At 41.4% G+C, this 13,155-nt stretch overlaps 1 protein-coding gene across 4 annotated transcripts in view; it reads left to right on the top strand.

The window, feature by feature from the left end:
• Positions 1 to 252: 252 nt before the first annotated feature.
• Positions 253 to 13,155, top strand: part of MDN1 (midasin AAA ATPase 1) — a 93,934-nt gene continuing 81,031 nt past the window's right edge. For all 4 annotated transcript variants that reach the window (XM_074538501.1, XM_074538502.1, XM_074538503.1 and 1 more), the window contains exons 1-6: positions 253 to 406; positions 6,401 to 6,627; positions 8,142 to 8,366; positions 9,685 to 9,792; positions 9,872 to 10,064; positions 12,017 to 12,229. In XM_074538501.1, the coding sequence (XP_074394602.1) occupies positions 305 to 406; positions 6,401 to 6,627; positions 8,142 to 8,366; positions 9,685 to 9,792; positions 9,872 to 10,064; positions 12,017 to 12,229 (1,068 nt within the window). In that variant the 5' untranslated portion in view covers positions 253 to 304. The remainder of the gene's footprint in view (positions 407 to 6,400; positions 6,628 to 8,141; positions 8,367 to 9,684; positions 9,793 to 9,871; positions 10,065 to 12,016; positions 12,230 to 13,155) is intronic.

The following is a 13,155-nucleotide window of genomic DNA, read 5'->3' as shown; positions in this document are numbered from 1 at the left end:
CGGGGGAAGCCGAGGGCACGGCAAGCGCAGCCCCCCACGCGCGGCGTTCCGGCGCTCTGAGCCAGCGGGGGAGCCTCGCTCCGCTCCCGGACGGCGCCCGCGGCGGGAGGGGCGGGGCGGCGCCGTGCACGCCGGGAGCTGTAGTCCGGCCGGCCGGGGGGCGGTGCGGCGGCCGCGCTTCCCGTGACGGCGGCAGAGCGGAAGTCGGTGGTGCCGCGTCCGCCGCGCGCCGCACGTGCTGCGCTCCGCGCTCCCCCCCGGCGCTGTGCCGTGCCCCTCCCGGCGCGGGCAGAGCGGCAGCGGGATGGCGGCCGAGCTGCGGCTCCGCCTGGCCGAGCCCCTGCAGCTGGTGGCGCGCAGGAACGAGAAGAGCGGCGTGGAGCTGAGCAGATTCGTGGCCAAGCAGGTGAGGAGCGGGCGGTGCGGCGCTCGGTGGCAGCCCCCGGGTGTCCGTACTCCCTCCGTCAGGGAGGGGCTCGTAGGGGCCGCTGTGGAGCGAAGGGAGCGCACCCCTGTGCCTGCCCCGTACCGCCATCTCCTCCCTGCCGCTCTGCGTGGGCCCGACCCCCCCGGCCGCCCCCGGCCCTCGGGCAGGCGGCGGGAGCTGATCCCGCTCCCTCCCTCTCTCCCTGGTGCTGGTTCTCTCCGCCCTCGCCCCTGTTCGGGGTGCGCGGGTGCAGCCCACGAGGCAGGTCCGCTTCTGTATCATGGTACCCTTCCTATTGCGTTTCGCCCCGCAGTTAAAATCTCCAATCCATTCCGTGCCGCCTAAGGTGACTCCGGAGGCGTGACAGCGAGAGGTGGTGTTTTGTTAACAAGCACTGAGACAGTGACTAGTTCCTACCCTGTTGCTGTTTTGCGTGTCTTCTTTAATTACCTACCTTAAAACAGCATGTGGGTTAAAAAAGGCATGGATTTTCTAAACTTTGCTTTGAGGGTTTTTTTAAAATCACAGTCTCCGGGTTGTAGTGATGCTGAAAACGTGGTCCTAATAGTCACTTTCATGCTTAGGCTGCCTTAGCTCTGAGAGGCACATCTGCCTTCTAGGAGAGTTCAGACCGATCTCCTTTCTTGCTCTGAAATGCTTGAGGACATGTAACGGCATATCAGCACATCAGATATTGTTTTATTAATGCTCTTCGTGATAGAGCTTTTGAAGCCTCTCAGATATGTACACATTTTGGGGCTCAAAGTCTCTGTTTCTCTTTGAGTGTGTAGGAAATATCCCAGTTGTTTGAAGATGAAAAGTCTGAAGTATCATATTTTTTCAGAATATTGGCTTTCAGCCTGAGTTGCTGTCGCAGTTATGCTTGGGGAGGGCTTTCATACTGGTACTCGAGGTTCTTTGTTGGTAGACAGATGGCTTTTTCTTCTGTCGCTGCAAAGACAGGATCAAAGTAAAATTGACACGACTATACAGTCCTGAGTGGATGCTAATTGGTGGGAAGCAGTGACGAGAAGTCGCTTTTCCAGAGAGAGAAGCTGCTGCGAAATAGGAAGGGGGATGATGTGAGTACGAGCTGCAGCAGCCAGATGGAGCAGCGAGCCAGAAGTGAGTCACCGAGATCCAGAAAGACACTGAGCCCTTTCCCTCCCGGTGGCTGTCGGAGAGATGCTTTGGGTTTAAAAGCCTTGCTAGCTGGAAATTCCTAAAGAGTGATTGTATAGAGGGAGCCTGGAACTGCACAGGATTTAACATTGGCACATCCGTTTGAAAACTGAATTGCTGTTTCCAGGCTTGGAAGCTACAGCTCTAGGATTACTTTAACCTTGTCTTGCCAGTAAACAAACTCCAGCTCTAAACATCATACCTGATTTCCTGCTTTGTGTATAACTTAGGAAGCTTGCATTCTGGAAATGTGGAACTCTTTACTCTACAGCTTTGTTATGTCTTTCTGGCAGCATATTTCTTCAACAGTATTCCATAAAGGAATGAAGCTTGCCCACGACTGCTAAGTAAGGAGCAGTCTTTTGAGGTTCATAGTGTGGCACAGTCCGTGTGGTCATGGAAAGTTTTGTTCCTTTTGCCGGGGTGTGGGATAGAATTAGAGCCTTTTCTGTAGAGTATTTTTATATACCATGAACTCTGCAAAGATACAGCAAATATCTGTATTTACTCTTAATGAGGAGGATGGGATGAAAAGCTCTCTGAACCAGCCTTTGTTCCCCACGTTTACATTTTTGAATAATTTAAGCAAACTGTAGAAGCAAAAGGTCTCCACAAACTGCTGGAATGTGCTTTTGGCTCTGAGTTACCAAAGGTCTGCCAGAAAGTCTTTCTGCATAGAATTCCAAATGTGAATTTTGTGCAAATGCATGTATTTTGGATGCCTGTGATCATGTAATTTCAGCAGAGAAGTTGATCACTGAGAAGGTTAAAACACTCCTAGGAATGGAACTTAAATGCAAAACCACCCTTACTGGTTTCTGTCCTTTGCATCTACCACAGTGCTTATATGGAAATATATGTATCCAAGAACCTGACCCCTTGGGATATTTCTTCTATTTAGCCTATGCAACCATCCTAACTGGACAGGAGCTCTTGAGCACACCATTCTTGATTTTTCTTTTTTAATTTGTTGATGGTTTCTGTTGGCATCCTTCATTTTGCATTTTATTTTCCTATGTAGCAGTGAAAGTTGTTTTAATAATAATTCCAAGCTCTTATTTAGTGGCCTTCAGTCTTAGCATTTGATGAAATGCCTTTATTCCTTTATATTAATAAATTTAGGAAAAAGGAGATGACCTAGTGGTCTCAAATTCACACAGTTACCCATTGTCTGTCAGAAAAATGTCCTGATGCTCTGGCAACAAAGGCAGAGGTTTTTTTCATTCTAAAATGTAACTTCAGCATTGTATTTGAAAGATTAGTTAGACTTTATTTATTAGTTAGACTAATCGACTTTATTTATTACTTAAATTTTTATTTATTAGTTAGACTAATAATGTATTAGAAAATAAGGGAAGGTATGTTGCACTTTGGCTTCCATCTTGGGCTGTATTGTGATCTTCTGCTGGGTTTTGAAGAGCTGTGATTTTTGGCACACCTTATGTCAGTGATGCAAAGTCAATGAGAAACTTCTTGCTTGCATCCTCTCTTTGAGGGGGAGGTCCAACTCTGTCAAAGATGTGTTGGAGGAGGTTCAGGAAGTTCCAGCTTGTGAGACTGCATATCACCCCTGTTTTTTTTTTTTATTTATTTCCCTTGAACTGTGTGGGTTGTAGGAAAAGTGTGAGCTCGTGTTTTGGTTTATCTTGCTGAACTGAACAGCTGCCAAAGAGTGATACTGCTCTGTTTCCTTTTAGCCTCTTCCCAAGGCCAAACCAGACCTTTGCATTGTTTCTCTTACCTTGATCCCAGAACGAGTGCTGATTTGGAAAATCCATTCAACTTTCCCACCCAGTGGAAGACTTTGTAAGAAGGATTAATTTGGATCATCTTGCTAAGTTGCTGCACAATCACACAGCTGTTGTGTGAGAGAACAGAGAGAACATAAGTTCCTGGGATGGAGGAGAAGAAAGATTTCCATGTGTGGCCCTCATGCCCTCCCAACTCTTTAGGAGTGTCCCAGTGTTAAATCTGTGTCTGGTGTAACCTGTGTGTCATGAGCAGAAATGTAGATTGCATATACCATCTTGCTGATTGCTGTGATCCTTGTATGAATTTAGAGTTTGGATTAATCTAGGTATTATTAAAGGTTTCTGTACTTTGTGCGCTCTGAGCATCTTGGGATCTCTAGCTGGTCAGAGTGACCCTGAGATATGTCAGAAAGTCTCTTTTCCCAGCCTGGCAGTCAAAGAAGGAGTCACAGCTCTTCATTTCTGGGTCTCAAGGTCTTATCTATAAAATTCTTTCTCTTGTCCAGCCAAGGTCCACTGAGCAGCACAGTCAGAGGCACTCTGCCTGCCCCCGGGGCAGTCTTATCTTTTTATACTAAAACCTACGTGCACAATATTTACAATTGTTTCCAATACCTGTCACCTATGTTAGACAGTGAGCTTCTACTCTAAACCAATCTAAAAGTGCCAATATCACAGCAGAAGATGGAGGCCAAGAAGAAGGAGAAAGGCTGAGTACACCCCAATTTCTCCATCTTGTCCCCTGAACCCCTATTCCAAAAACCCCAAAAACATCTATTTTTCACCCTGTGATAAATTCACTATCATTCTACTTAAACTGTTGTGGCTTGTAATTCTTCATATAAGGTTGGTAATTGTTTTTTCCAAGGGCCCAATCAAAGTTACAGGGGTCTGGGGCTCTGTGCCAAGGTCTCTGAGCCCCCTGGGCAGGGGCTCTAGCCCTCCAGGGCAGCCAGAGGAATTTCCTGGGTTCCAACATGAGCACAGAACTCTGCAAGCTGGGAAGGAGATGTGCATCCTGCTGCTGGAGCAGCGACTGGGATTGTGTCTGACTCCAGGTGTCTGTCCTAGCTGTGTGTCTGCTTCAGGTGTCTCTTCAATTACAGACTGTCTATGTTGTGTGCTTGGAGACACAGCCTTTCATGATGCTTTCTTAAAGCACCTCTTTGGTACCCCATGTAAAGATTTGAGTGTCCCAGAACATTTTTCATTTCGGCTCAGGTAAACAGTCTCTTTTTAGAATGAGAATGTTGCCACTGTGATTTTTGAACAGTTTTATAAGTCCTAAGGGTACTGCACACAATGATTAAAAAACTGCTTCCTCTCACAAAATTGCCAAGTGGCATGAATTTGTTGGACAGTAGACTTGTAAATACAAAATTTTACTGAATCAGTCACATTATTTATTATTTTATTGTTATCTGGCTTTATTTGATATTCAAAGCTCTGGTTAATAAATTAGGCACCCTGTTGTGCCTTGTTTGGGTAGCCAAAGATGTAATTGATTTGAAAATTTGAGGTACTTTTTGGTTTTTTTTCCAATTGAGTTTATTTCTGGTTCTTTGGAGCCATTCTGCCTTTAAACAGCTTATTAGTCATTTTGCCACTCAAAATCTGATTCCCTGTAATGAGCAGGGCCTTGCTCCATTTTTAAAGTTATTTCTGATGCTGCTGTGATAGATGAGAGGGAGATAAACTTATGTGCTGTAAAAGCAAACATGAGGCCTGTAAGAAACAGGTTGCAATTAATGTGATGCGCTTGATATTTGTAGTATATATACCTCACTGGTATTCCTGATGCTGTATGGGGATTAATGTCTTTTCAAATTCAGGAGACCAAGGAACTTGAACAGGTTTGCCTGTGTTCTAGAAGGGTGTGTGTTGGTGTATTCAAAGGACAGCTGCACTCTTGTAAAAATGAAACCATCCCCGAGATGGTGAGACCAGGAACAGGTCTTACCAGAGTAACTAAAGCCTAGGAGAAGCAGGAATTGGCTGCATGTGGTGCTGAAACAAAAGACTACCTGAATATTACAGAATATTTTACAGAATATTTCTGTCTTGAACAGGATAAGGGTTCACTCAGGAAGGGAGGGGAGCATGGAGCATCCGTGTTGAGAGCAAAACCACCAGTGCAAATTTATAATCCTGATTTTCAAACTAACTCATACTGCACTATGCATCTATGCATACTATGCATACTATGCATCATGGAAGTGGAGAGATGCTTGGGTAGGAACAGGACCTCAAAGAGAGATATTTGAGGGTAAGACCCAAGAAATGGGTTGTTCATCAGTAACAAAGTTAGGAGGGCTGGGAGCATTAGGCAGGGGAGATGTGAGGTTAAGGTGTGTTGGTTTGGGAGTTTTTCTTTCTTCCAGCAGATGTCAATATGTTTTCCTTGTATTTTAAAGAACCAAATGACAATTTTTGTATAACAGTATAAAAAGAAAAAGGATTTCAACTTCAAAACTGCAGTTGCAAGATGTTTCTTGTTAAGAGCATTGCTTGCTGTAATTCTTGTCAGAACTATAAAAATAAGGCTGTGATCATGACTGATTGAATCCTTCTCTTTTGTAAAGAGATAGTGAACATGAAGCAAATTTAAATGTTAAGTTTAATGTGTTAAGTTTAGTGTCGTAAGTGTTTTGTGGCTCTCATGAGACCAAGCTATTGAGATCAGTGGAAATTCTAGGAAGATGTATTAATTGTTTCAACATTTCCGCAATCTTTTTCTTGAAAAAAATTCCATTTTGCTTTATCTTTCAGCTGTGAAATATAATTTAGGGTTTTGGGACTACTTTGTAATTCATGTTTAGTGTATCATTCTGCATCTTACTCCTTCTGTATTGTAATTTTTTTTTTTTTTTGAATACTGAGAAGTGTGTCAATTGAGTACTTGCTTTGGGATTTTGGACTCCCTTCTGGTTTTGAACTATTTGTTCCTGTAAAATTCACCCTGACTCCTGCATAAATAGTTCTGAAGTTAAAAGTCAAAATAATTTTCCATTTAACCTGTTTAAACTTTGCATTCCTTTAGGTTTGGACTCAGCAGGATCGTCAGTGCATCCTCAATACTTTCGCGCAGCTGTTGCTGGATAAAGAATGTACCCTATTGATCGGCCGCCAGCTTCGGCCCATCCTGCTCGATTTGTTGGAGAGGAATGCAGAAGCTATCAAAGCTGGAGGCCAAATCAACCACGATCGGCATGAAAGGCTCTGTGTAGCAATGAGCAAGCTGCTTGCTGACCACCCTGATGTTATGCCGTGAGTATTGGGATGTCAATGTTTGAACTTAGGAAGTGTTACAGCCTGCCTCTGGAGGTAGGGTAAACCAGGTTTTTGTTAATAGATGAATTGGGATGGGTTAGAGAGAAGGACACTGACTGACTGGTGTTTTTATATTTTAGAGCTGGTGTTTATTACTGGTGTTCTGTTTATTTTAGAAACATTTGGTTGCAATGGAGAGGAGATATGTAGCCGTTTTGGTTATTACTTGTAGAAATACAACAATATATAAGCATAAAAAATAACATTTAAGGAAATGAATAAGGGAAACAAAAGAAAGAGGATAAGAACAGAAAGATGTCACTACCCATGGTGCCAGTGGTGAGACTTGCTTGTTGCAGTTTCGGTGTCCATTGGTCCAAGTGATGGTGGAAGTGTTGATCCATCATGAGGTGGGAGAAGCCCATGGAATACAAAATTTGTTGGGTTAACAAACAGACAGGTTCAGGTGGGAAGGCCCAGGTACCTCCCCTGGTGGGGGAGAGTTTTAGCTGCTGTGGATCGTGACCAGTTCTCTGATGGAAGTTCCTAAAAGTGAACCTGGGGGCACTTAGGGGTCTTTGATTCATGACTCCTCCCAAGACATGGCTGCTGCCTCTATGGTAGCTGAGCCAGTTATGCCCCATCAGAAGGGATGAGAGCCTTCAGTGTGAATGTCCTGGTATTTTCCCCGAGGGGAGCTTTCACACCTGAGCCACTCCTGTAAGGGAGGACATTGTCATGATAAAAAGCATTATCCAACCTTGCAGGATTTGCTTCTTACTGGTCTCTTCCGGATGTGGCCCAAACCCCTGCTTGTAGCCGTGGGTGATGGGTGCTCAGCCCCTCTCCCCTGGGCTGTGACCCTGCACATCCTCAGCAAAGCACTGATGCTTTTGCAAATGGGCAATTGTTTGAGTCATCATTAACCATTAACATTGCAGTTCACATTTCATCCAGGCAGTACGTGCTTGTTACTGTTCCCTGGTGAAGAGAGGTAGTGTCAGGATTTGAATTGTCTCCCACAGTAACACGGAAATAATTAAGTAAATACAAGTCTCAAATACAGTTTGTTTTAATTAAATCATGTTGTGAAATGCAATTTGACTTTCACCTGTGATCCACAGAAAAGCAAAATAGCTTGACAATAGTTCACAACCAAAATCTCTGAGTTTAATATCAGATGTCTAGGCTGGTAGAATATAAAGTTGCCTAAGTAGGAATCTGTATTACTTTTTCAGTAAACAATAGCAGTCAGAGAGTTTTCACCAAAGGCAGTACTGTTTCCCCTTGTTAATTAAGTGATGATTTCTAATAAGGCGATGTGTGTGTTGTCAGCTGATTGCTGAAGTGGTTGTCTTTCCCATGTGTGGATGAAGTTAATTACAGGCTTAGTTCTTAGTACTGTCAATTACTGTTTTAGGACCTGTGCCCTGACGTCTTTATTAGTGTCTGGTTTTCTTTCTTCTGACTTACATGTTTGTGTTGTCTTTCTCTCTCACTCTCTTCTAAAGATTTGCTTTAAGATACTTTAAAACTACATCGCCAGTTTTCCAGCGGCTTTTCCTGCAGAGCTCAGATGCAAGCACAGTCCGGTATGGGCGCAGGCGAATGAAGCTGCGAGACCTCATGGAGGCTGCCTACAGGTTTTTACAGAAGGAGCCCTCGGTTTTCCGGAAGCTGTGGGACTGGAGCGTGTGTGTTCCGCTCCTGAGGAGCCATGACACTTTAGTCCGGTGGTGAGTTAAAACCTCCAAATCTTCTTCATTGAATAGATGTATCTGCGTCTTGAATTGTAATTAAAAATGTTCACATGCAGTAGAAAGTGTTTTCAAGTAATACCAGCAATCCATACCAGTGGTATCTGTGTTTGTACTTCTTAACTGACCTTTTGAAAGCTGTAGTGATCTATCACAAGGTGAATTTCTGACTAGCACTTAGTAGTGCTTAAAGCTGTGGTCTAGAGAATCTTCCCAATTATTTCAGTTTACCCAAGATGGTTCTTTTTTCAGTTTTTGTGTGTTGATTTCTCAGCAGCTGTAAAATGTAGCTTGTTTAAGCTGCACCTTGTATTGGCCTTGTTACAGGTTTTGTGTGGGATTTTGGTCAGATGTTTCATGTTAGGTGTCTGCCTGCAGGCCTTCAGCCTAATCACATGCTCAACCTTATTTAGTATTGTTAGTGTTTTTTATTTTTAAAAAGATGTTTAATAGTCTTCACTTTTTAAAACATAAATTCTGAATTCATAATTTCAGTAAGGTGTATAATTTAGGAAGGGCAGAACCAAGACTGTTGTCAAATCTATCAGTCATTTATGAAGCTCTTCAAAATGACATAGTGTCAGAAAATGAGAGCACTTGCAATTCATTGAGTAGAATTGGTTTATCTGGTGTTCAACCAATAGTCTTAAGTAAGTGAATGAGCTGACTCTTAAACATTTATCCTGAAACAATCTTCTGCCTTTCCCCCATCTCTTCCTTCCCCTGATCATGCTCCTTGAAAACTTAGTTATTGGAAGTTAAAAACAGTATTATAATGAACGAGGACTGGTTTATGATTTATATTAAATGTTCCTTTGTTGCAAGACAGCTTTATCAAGTCACGACTTGGGAGTTGTTGGCTTCTCTAGGCATTTAGAATTGATTTCATTGCATTAAGTTTACCTTAGAAATAGCATAAAGTGCAGTTTTGGAAGGGAAATAGTAGGAGGAAAAAAATGGGCAGAGATGACTTCATTTTCCTTATCTCATATGTTAGCCTTCATTTATTTAGGAAAGTGCATTCCGTTATTATATTTTTGCTGATAATTCGGTTCTTCAGAGAAATGTTAGCTAATTGGGGAATAAATTACAACTGTGCCATGACAGAATTGCTTTCCTCAGTTCTGAGATATTTGTCTAATCTGAAAGAATGTTAAGCATAGTGCTAAAATAATTTCTATGAATAAAGTTCTCTGCACGTTTTTCCAAACTTGATGTTTTGTTATGCGACTGACAGTTGTCAAACTACATTCCTTAAAACTGTTTTGGCATATTTTGTTCTAAATGTAATTTTTAGGTATACTTCCAACTGTCTTGCTCTGGTTACATGCATGAGCGATGAGCATAAATTATCTTTCCTGAAGAAGATATTCAATCCTGAGGAGCTGATACATTTCAGACTGAAGTAAGGACTTCAAAAATCTTGAACATTATTTGTTTTTCTTTATGGCTTTCAGCTGAGTTAATAAACATGGGTTTCACAGGTTGCTAGAAGAATCTCAGCTGCAGAATGTGGAACAAGCCTTAGTTTTGGCTAATCCAGACTCCTCATTTTGGCAAAAGGAGAAAGAACCATGCCATACACAGGGACACGTTGTGTCGGGCGACCTCTCTGCACGTGTAGTAGCTGTCTGTGGCATTGTGCTGCCCAGACTACAGCATGTTTCTGAAGAGCAGGTATGTAATCTACAGTTCAATCTGTACAGTTTTGTTTTAGGAATTTCTAAGTACAGTGAACTGACTTTATTTCCTGATTGGATGGTATTGAGATACTGTGAGTATCTTTATCTTTCTCAGTGTGTGCTGTAAACTAGTGTTGCATAATTCTGGTGCCACACAGAAACTCTGCCGTGGAGTGAAGCAATGAAGGAACAATAGTGCTGTTCATTTTACCTTCATGTAGCAGTTTGTACAAACATACTACAAAAGAATATTCAGCCTAACATAGTAACTTCAGTCTCACTTGGGGTGGCAATCCATAGCTGACTAAAGCAGGATCTGGAACAGTTGCTTTTACCCGCATTGATGTTGGGGGTTTTGTGCTCTACAGGCATCTTGTATGCAGCCTTTCTCCAGACATATGCTCAGTTCTTCTATGAAAAGAAGAAAACAAGGCTGCTGTTTAAATTCTTCTGTAAGTCAGAGAAAGGGGAAAGGAAGTGAGCAAGAATTTACTGTCATCACTTGAGAAAGTGTAATGCAGACTATAGTGCCTTATGGAAGCCCATCGGAGGCATAAACGTTTTTAAACAAACAGTATTTGACCTTTTTTCTTCTAAATTGCTATTTAACTTAAGCTGGTCAGATCCCTCTTTGTAGCTACAGCCAGTATTCCTGGCTGTTTTTCTCCTTTAGGTATCAGTTTTAGCTCTTAGCTGAGTTCTTTTGTTTAATTCTGTAACAATGATCTACAACAGAGAGAAAGAAATTAATGAAGAGTACCAGTGTCCAGAATTATTTGAGTGGCTGAAGCAAGGAAAGAGGATTTTCCCTCCAAATTCCTCTTTTCCCCATGCTGTTTTTCTCCCCGCTTCTGTTTTTCAATTCAGTGTTTTCTGGCCTTGAGGGATTTTCTATAGGATTGTGAGAGAGTGGTTTGGAGTTCACTGTAGCAGGGGAAGCTGTAGAGCTCTTTAAGGAGATTCTTACTCCCATGGCAGCATCACAGCTGCTGCAGCTCTGCTGAAGCCAGGCCATGCTATAAACTGGATTACTGGAGGAATAATCTTTTATCTCTGAGGGAGGGGAGAACTTCCCTGAAAGGAATGCTTTTATTTTTTAATAGCCACAGGTATTCCACTGATCTGGTCTACAGTGTGGTTCCAGTTACAATAGGGAGGTTCTAGTGACAGCTTAGGAGGTCTGATGAAGGCATAGGAGCAAACAGTGAGGGGAAGCAGTTTCTCTTGTTTCCAGAGAAGTACATCAAGCTGTATCTGGAAAAAGGTCAGACTTAAATACAAGACACTTGTTTCTATGTTCTGATTTCCTTCCTCTGAGCTTTTTGGCACAAAGCACTATTTTTTGTGCCATATATAGATAGAGTCAGAATATTTGGAGACTATCCGTGGCATTGATTAATTACCATTCCATAAACTGAATTCATTTCATTTTGAATAAAATGAAAATGTTATTGGATATAACTTTTTTTCATTCACTGAGTTTAATGATCTTATGCTTTGGCCTCTACGGAAAGAAGTAAATACTCACATTTATCCATTTAATATTCATATTTGCATCATTTGAATGCAGCTGCTGTTTGATTTATCCTGTGATTTGGATCCATTCCAATGACCTAATTTCACTCATATTGCAAATTGTATTTGATTGACATGAGTTATGACTGAATAGTTACTGTGCCTGTGCTGACAACTTAGTGTGAATTCCCCTTGGCATCTGGTTGTATGTATACTTTTTATTAAGTGTTTCACCTGTAATAGCTTTTGGATGAAATCTGTTTTGGTATCTGTTAATAGATACAACTTTAGACTCCTTTATTTTATTTTATATGCAGATCTGCAGGCCTAAATTTTTCTTGTTTTAGACTCACTTTCCTAATTGTTCTGTGTGGTACAACTGTAATAAAGGAAACTTCAAGTGTAGTAACCCAAAATTTTATGTTTGAACAGGAAAATAACACCAGCAATTTTGTTTTGGTTGAATCTGCCTTCACAAATCTTCAAAACCTTGCTATTGCTGTGTCATATCAGACTCCTGTTTTATTAGAAGGACCGATAGGATGTGGCAAAACTTCTTTAATTGAATATTTAGCAGCTGTTACAGGAAGAGCAAAACCTCCTCATATTTTGAAAGTTCAGCTTGGAGATCAAACTGATAGTAAGGTAACTGATGGATTTGTTTGGTGTTTGAATCATGTGACATAACTTTTACTTAAAGCATGTACTTAATTTTCTAATAATAAAATGTTTTCACCCAAGGACCGCAGTGCCCAGCTCTTTGGTACTTGTCTTAATATTGGTGAGAATGAATAAATAAACAGGAAAAATAACTGATTTTTTCCAGTAGGTTTTAAATTCTTTGCATAATTTTGCTAAACCTGAATCATTCAAATTATGTTTTATCAGGGTTTTTCTATGTGGAAGAGCACTATTGATTTTTTTTAATTAAAAAAAAATTATTTGTATTGGAAAAAGCAGGATTCTGGTGCCAAAGGTTGTGTGAACACTTATTTCAGTTTAAGTGAGCAAATGTTAGTTTAATCTGATGCCTTTTTTTGTGATATAAAAGTGAGATACAGTAAGATACTGGGATGTTGAGGTGATTTGCAGTTACATATTAATGATTAAGTTCTACCTGTAGATAATTTTATGTACTTCTTGTTTTTCATACAGAATTTTGGAGCTTGAGTTATGTTGTTTGGCACAATTTATTTTTAGTTTTTGAAAGTAGTTAGTATCTACCAGAAGTTATCAGAAGGTTTTTATTAGCATCCATAAGCACCTTTCTATGCTTGCATGGAGCACCTGGTTTCACCATCTCACAGAATGTATCTTCTCATATACAAGAGTAAGGCCACCATATTTAAGAAAAAGTGGTGAGGTTCAAGGTATAAAATATGTAGCAGTAAAATCACAAACTCAATTTTTAAAGCAGTGCTTACACTGAAGTTACAGTTTGAGAGAAAAGAAGAACTTTGACTGGATTTGACCTTGAAATAACTTGCCTTATAGTTCTGTTTGCTACCTTAGTCACAGACTTTTCAAAAACATAAACTAAAGCTTGGTGTGACCCTAGACAGTTTTCTGTG

Source organism: Zonotrichia albicollis, chromosome 3 (genome assembly GCF_047830755.1).
Source record: "Zonotrichia albicollis isolate bZonAlb1 chromosome 3, bZonAlb1.hap1, whole genome shotgun sequence".
Taxonomy (NCBI): Eukaryota; Metazoa; Chordata; class Aves; order Passeriformes; family Passerellidae; genus Zonotrichia; species Zonotrichia albicollis.
The sequence above is the reverse complement of the archived record's forward strand: the minus strand, read 5'-3'. Positions and strand labels throughout refer to the sequence as shown.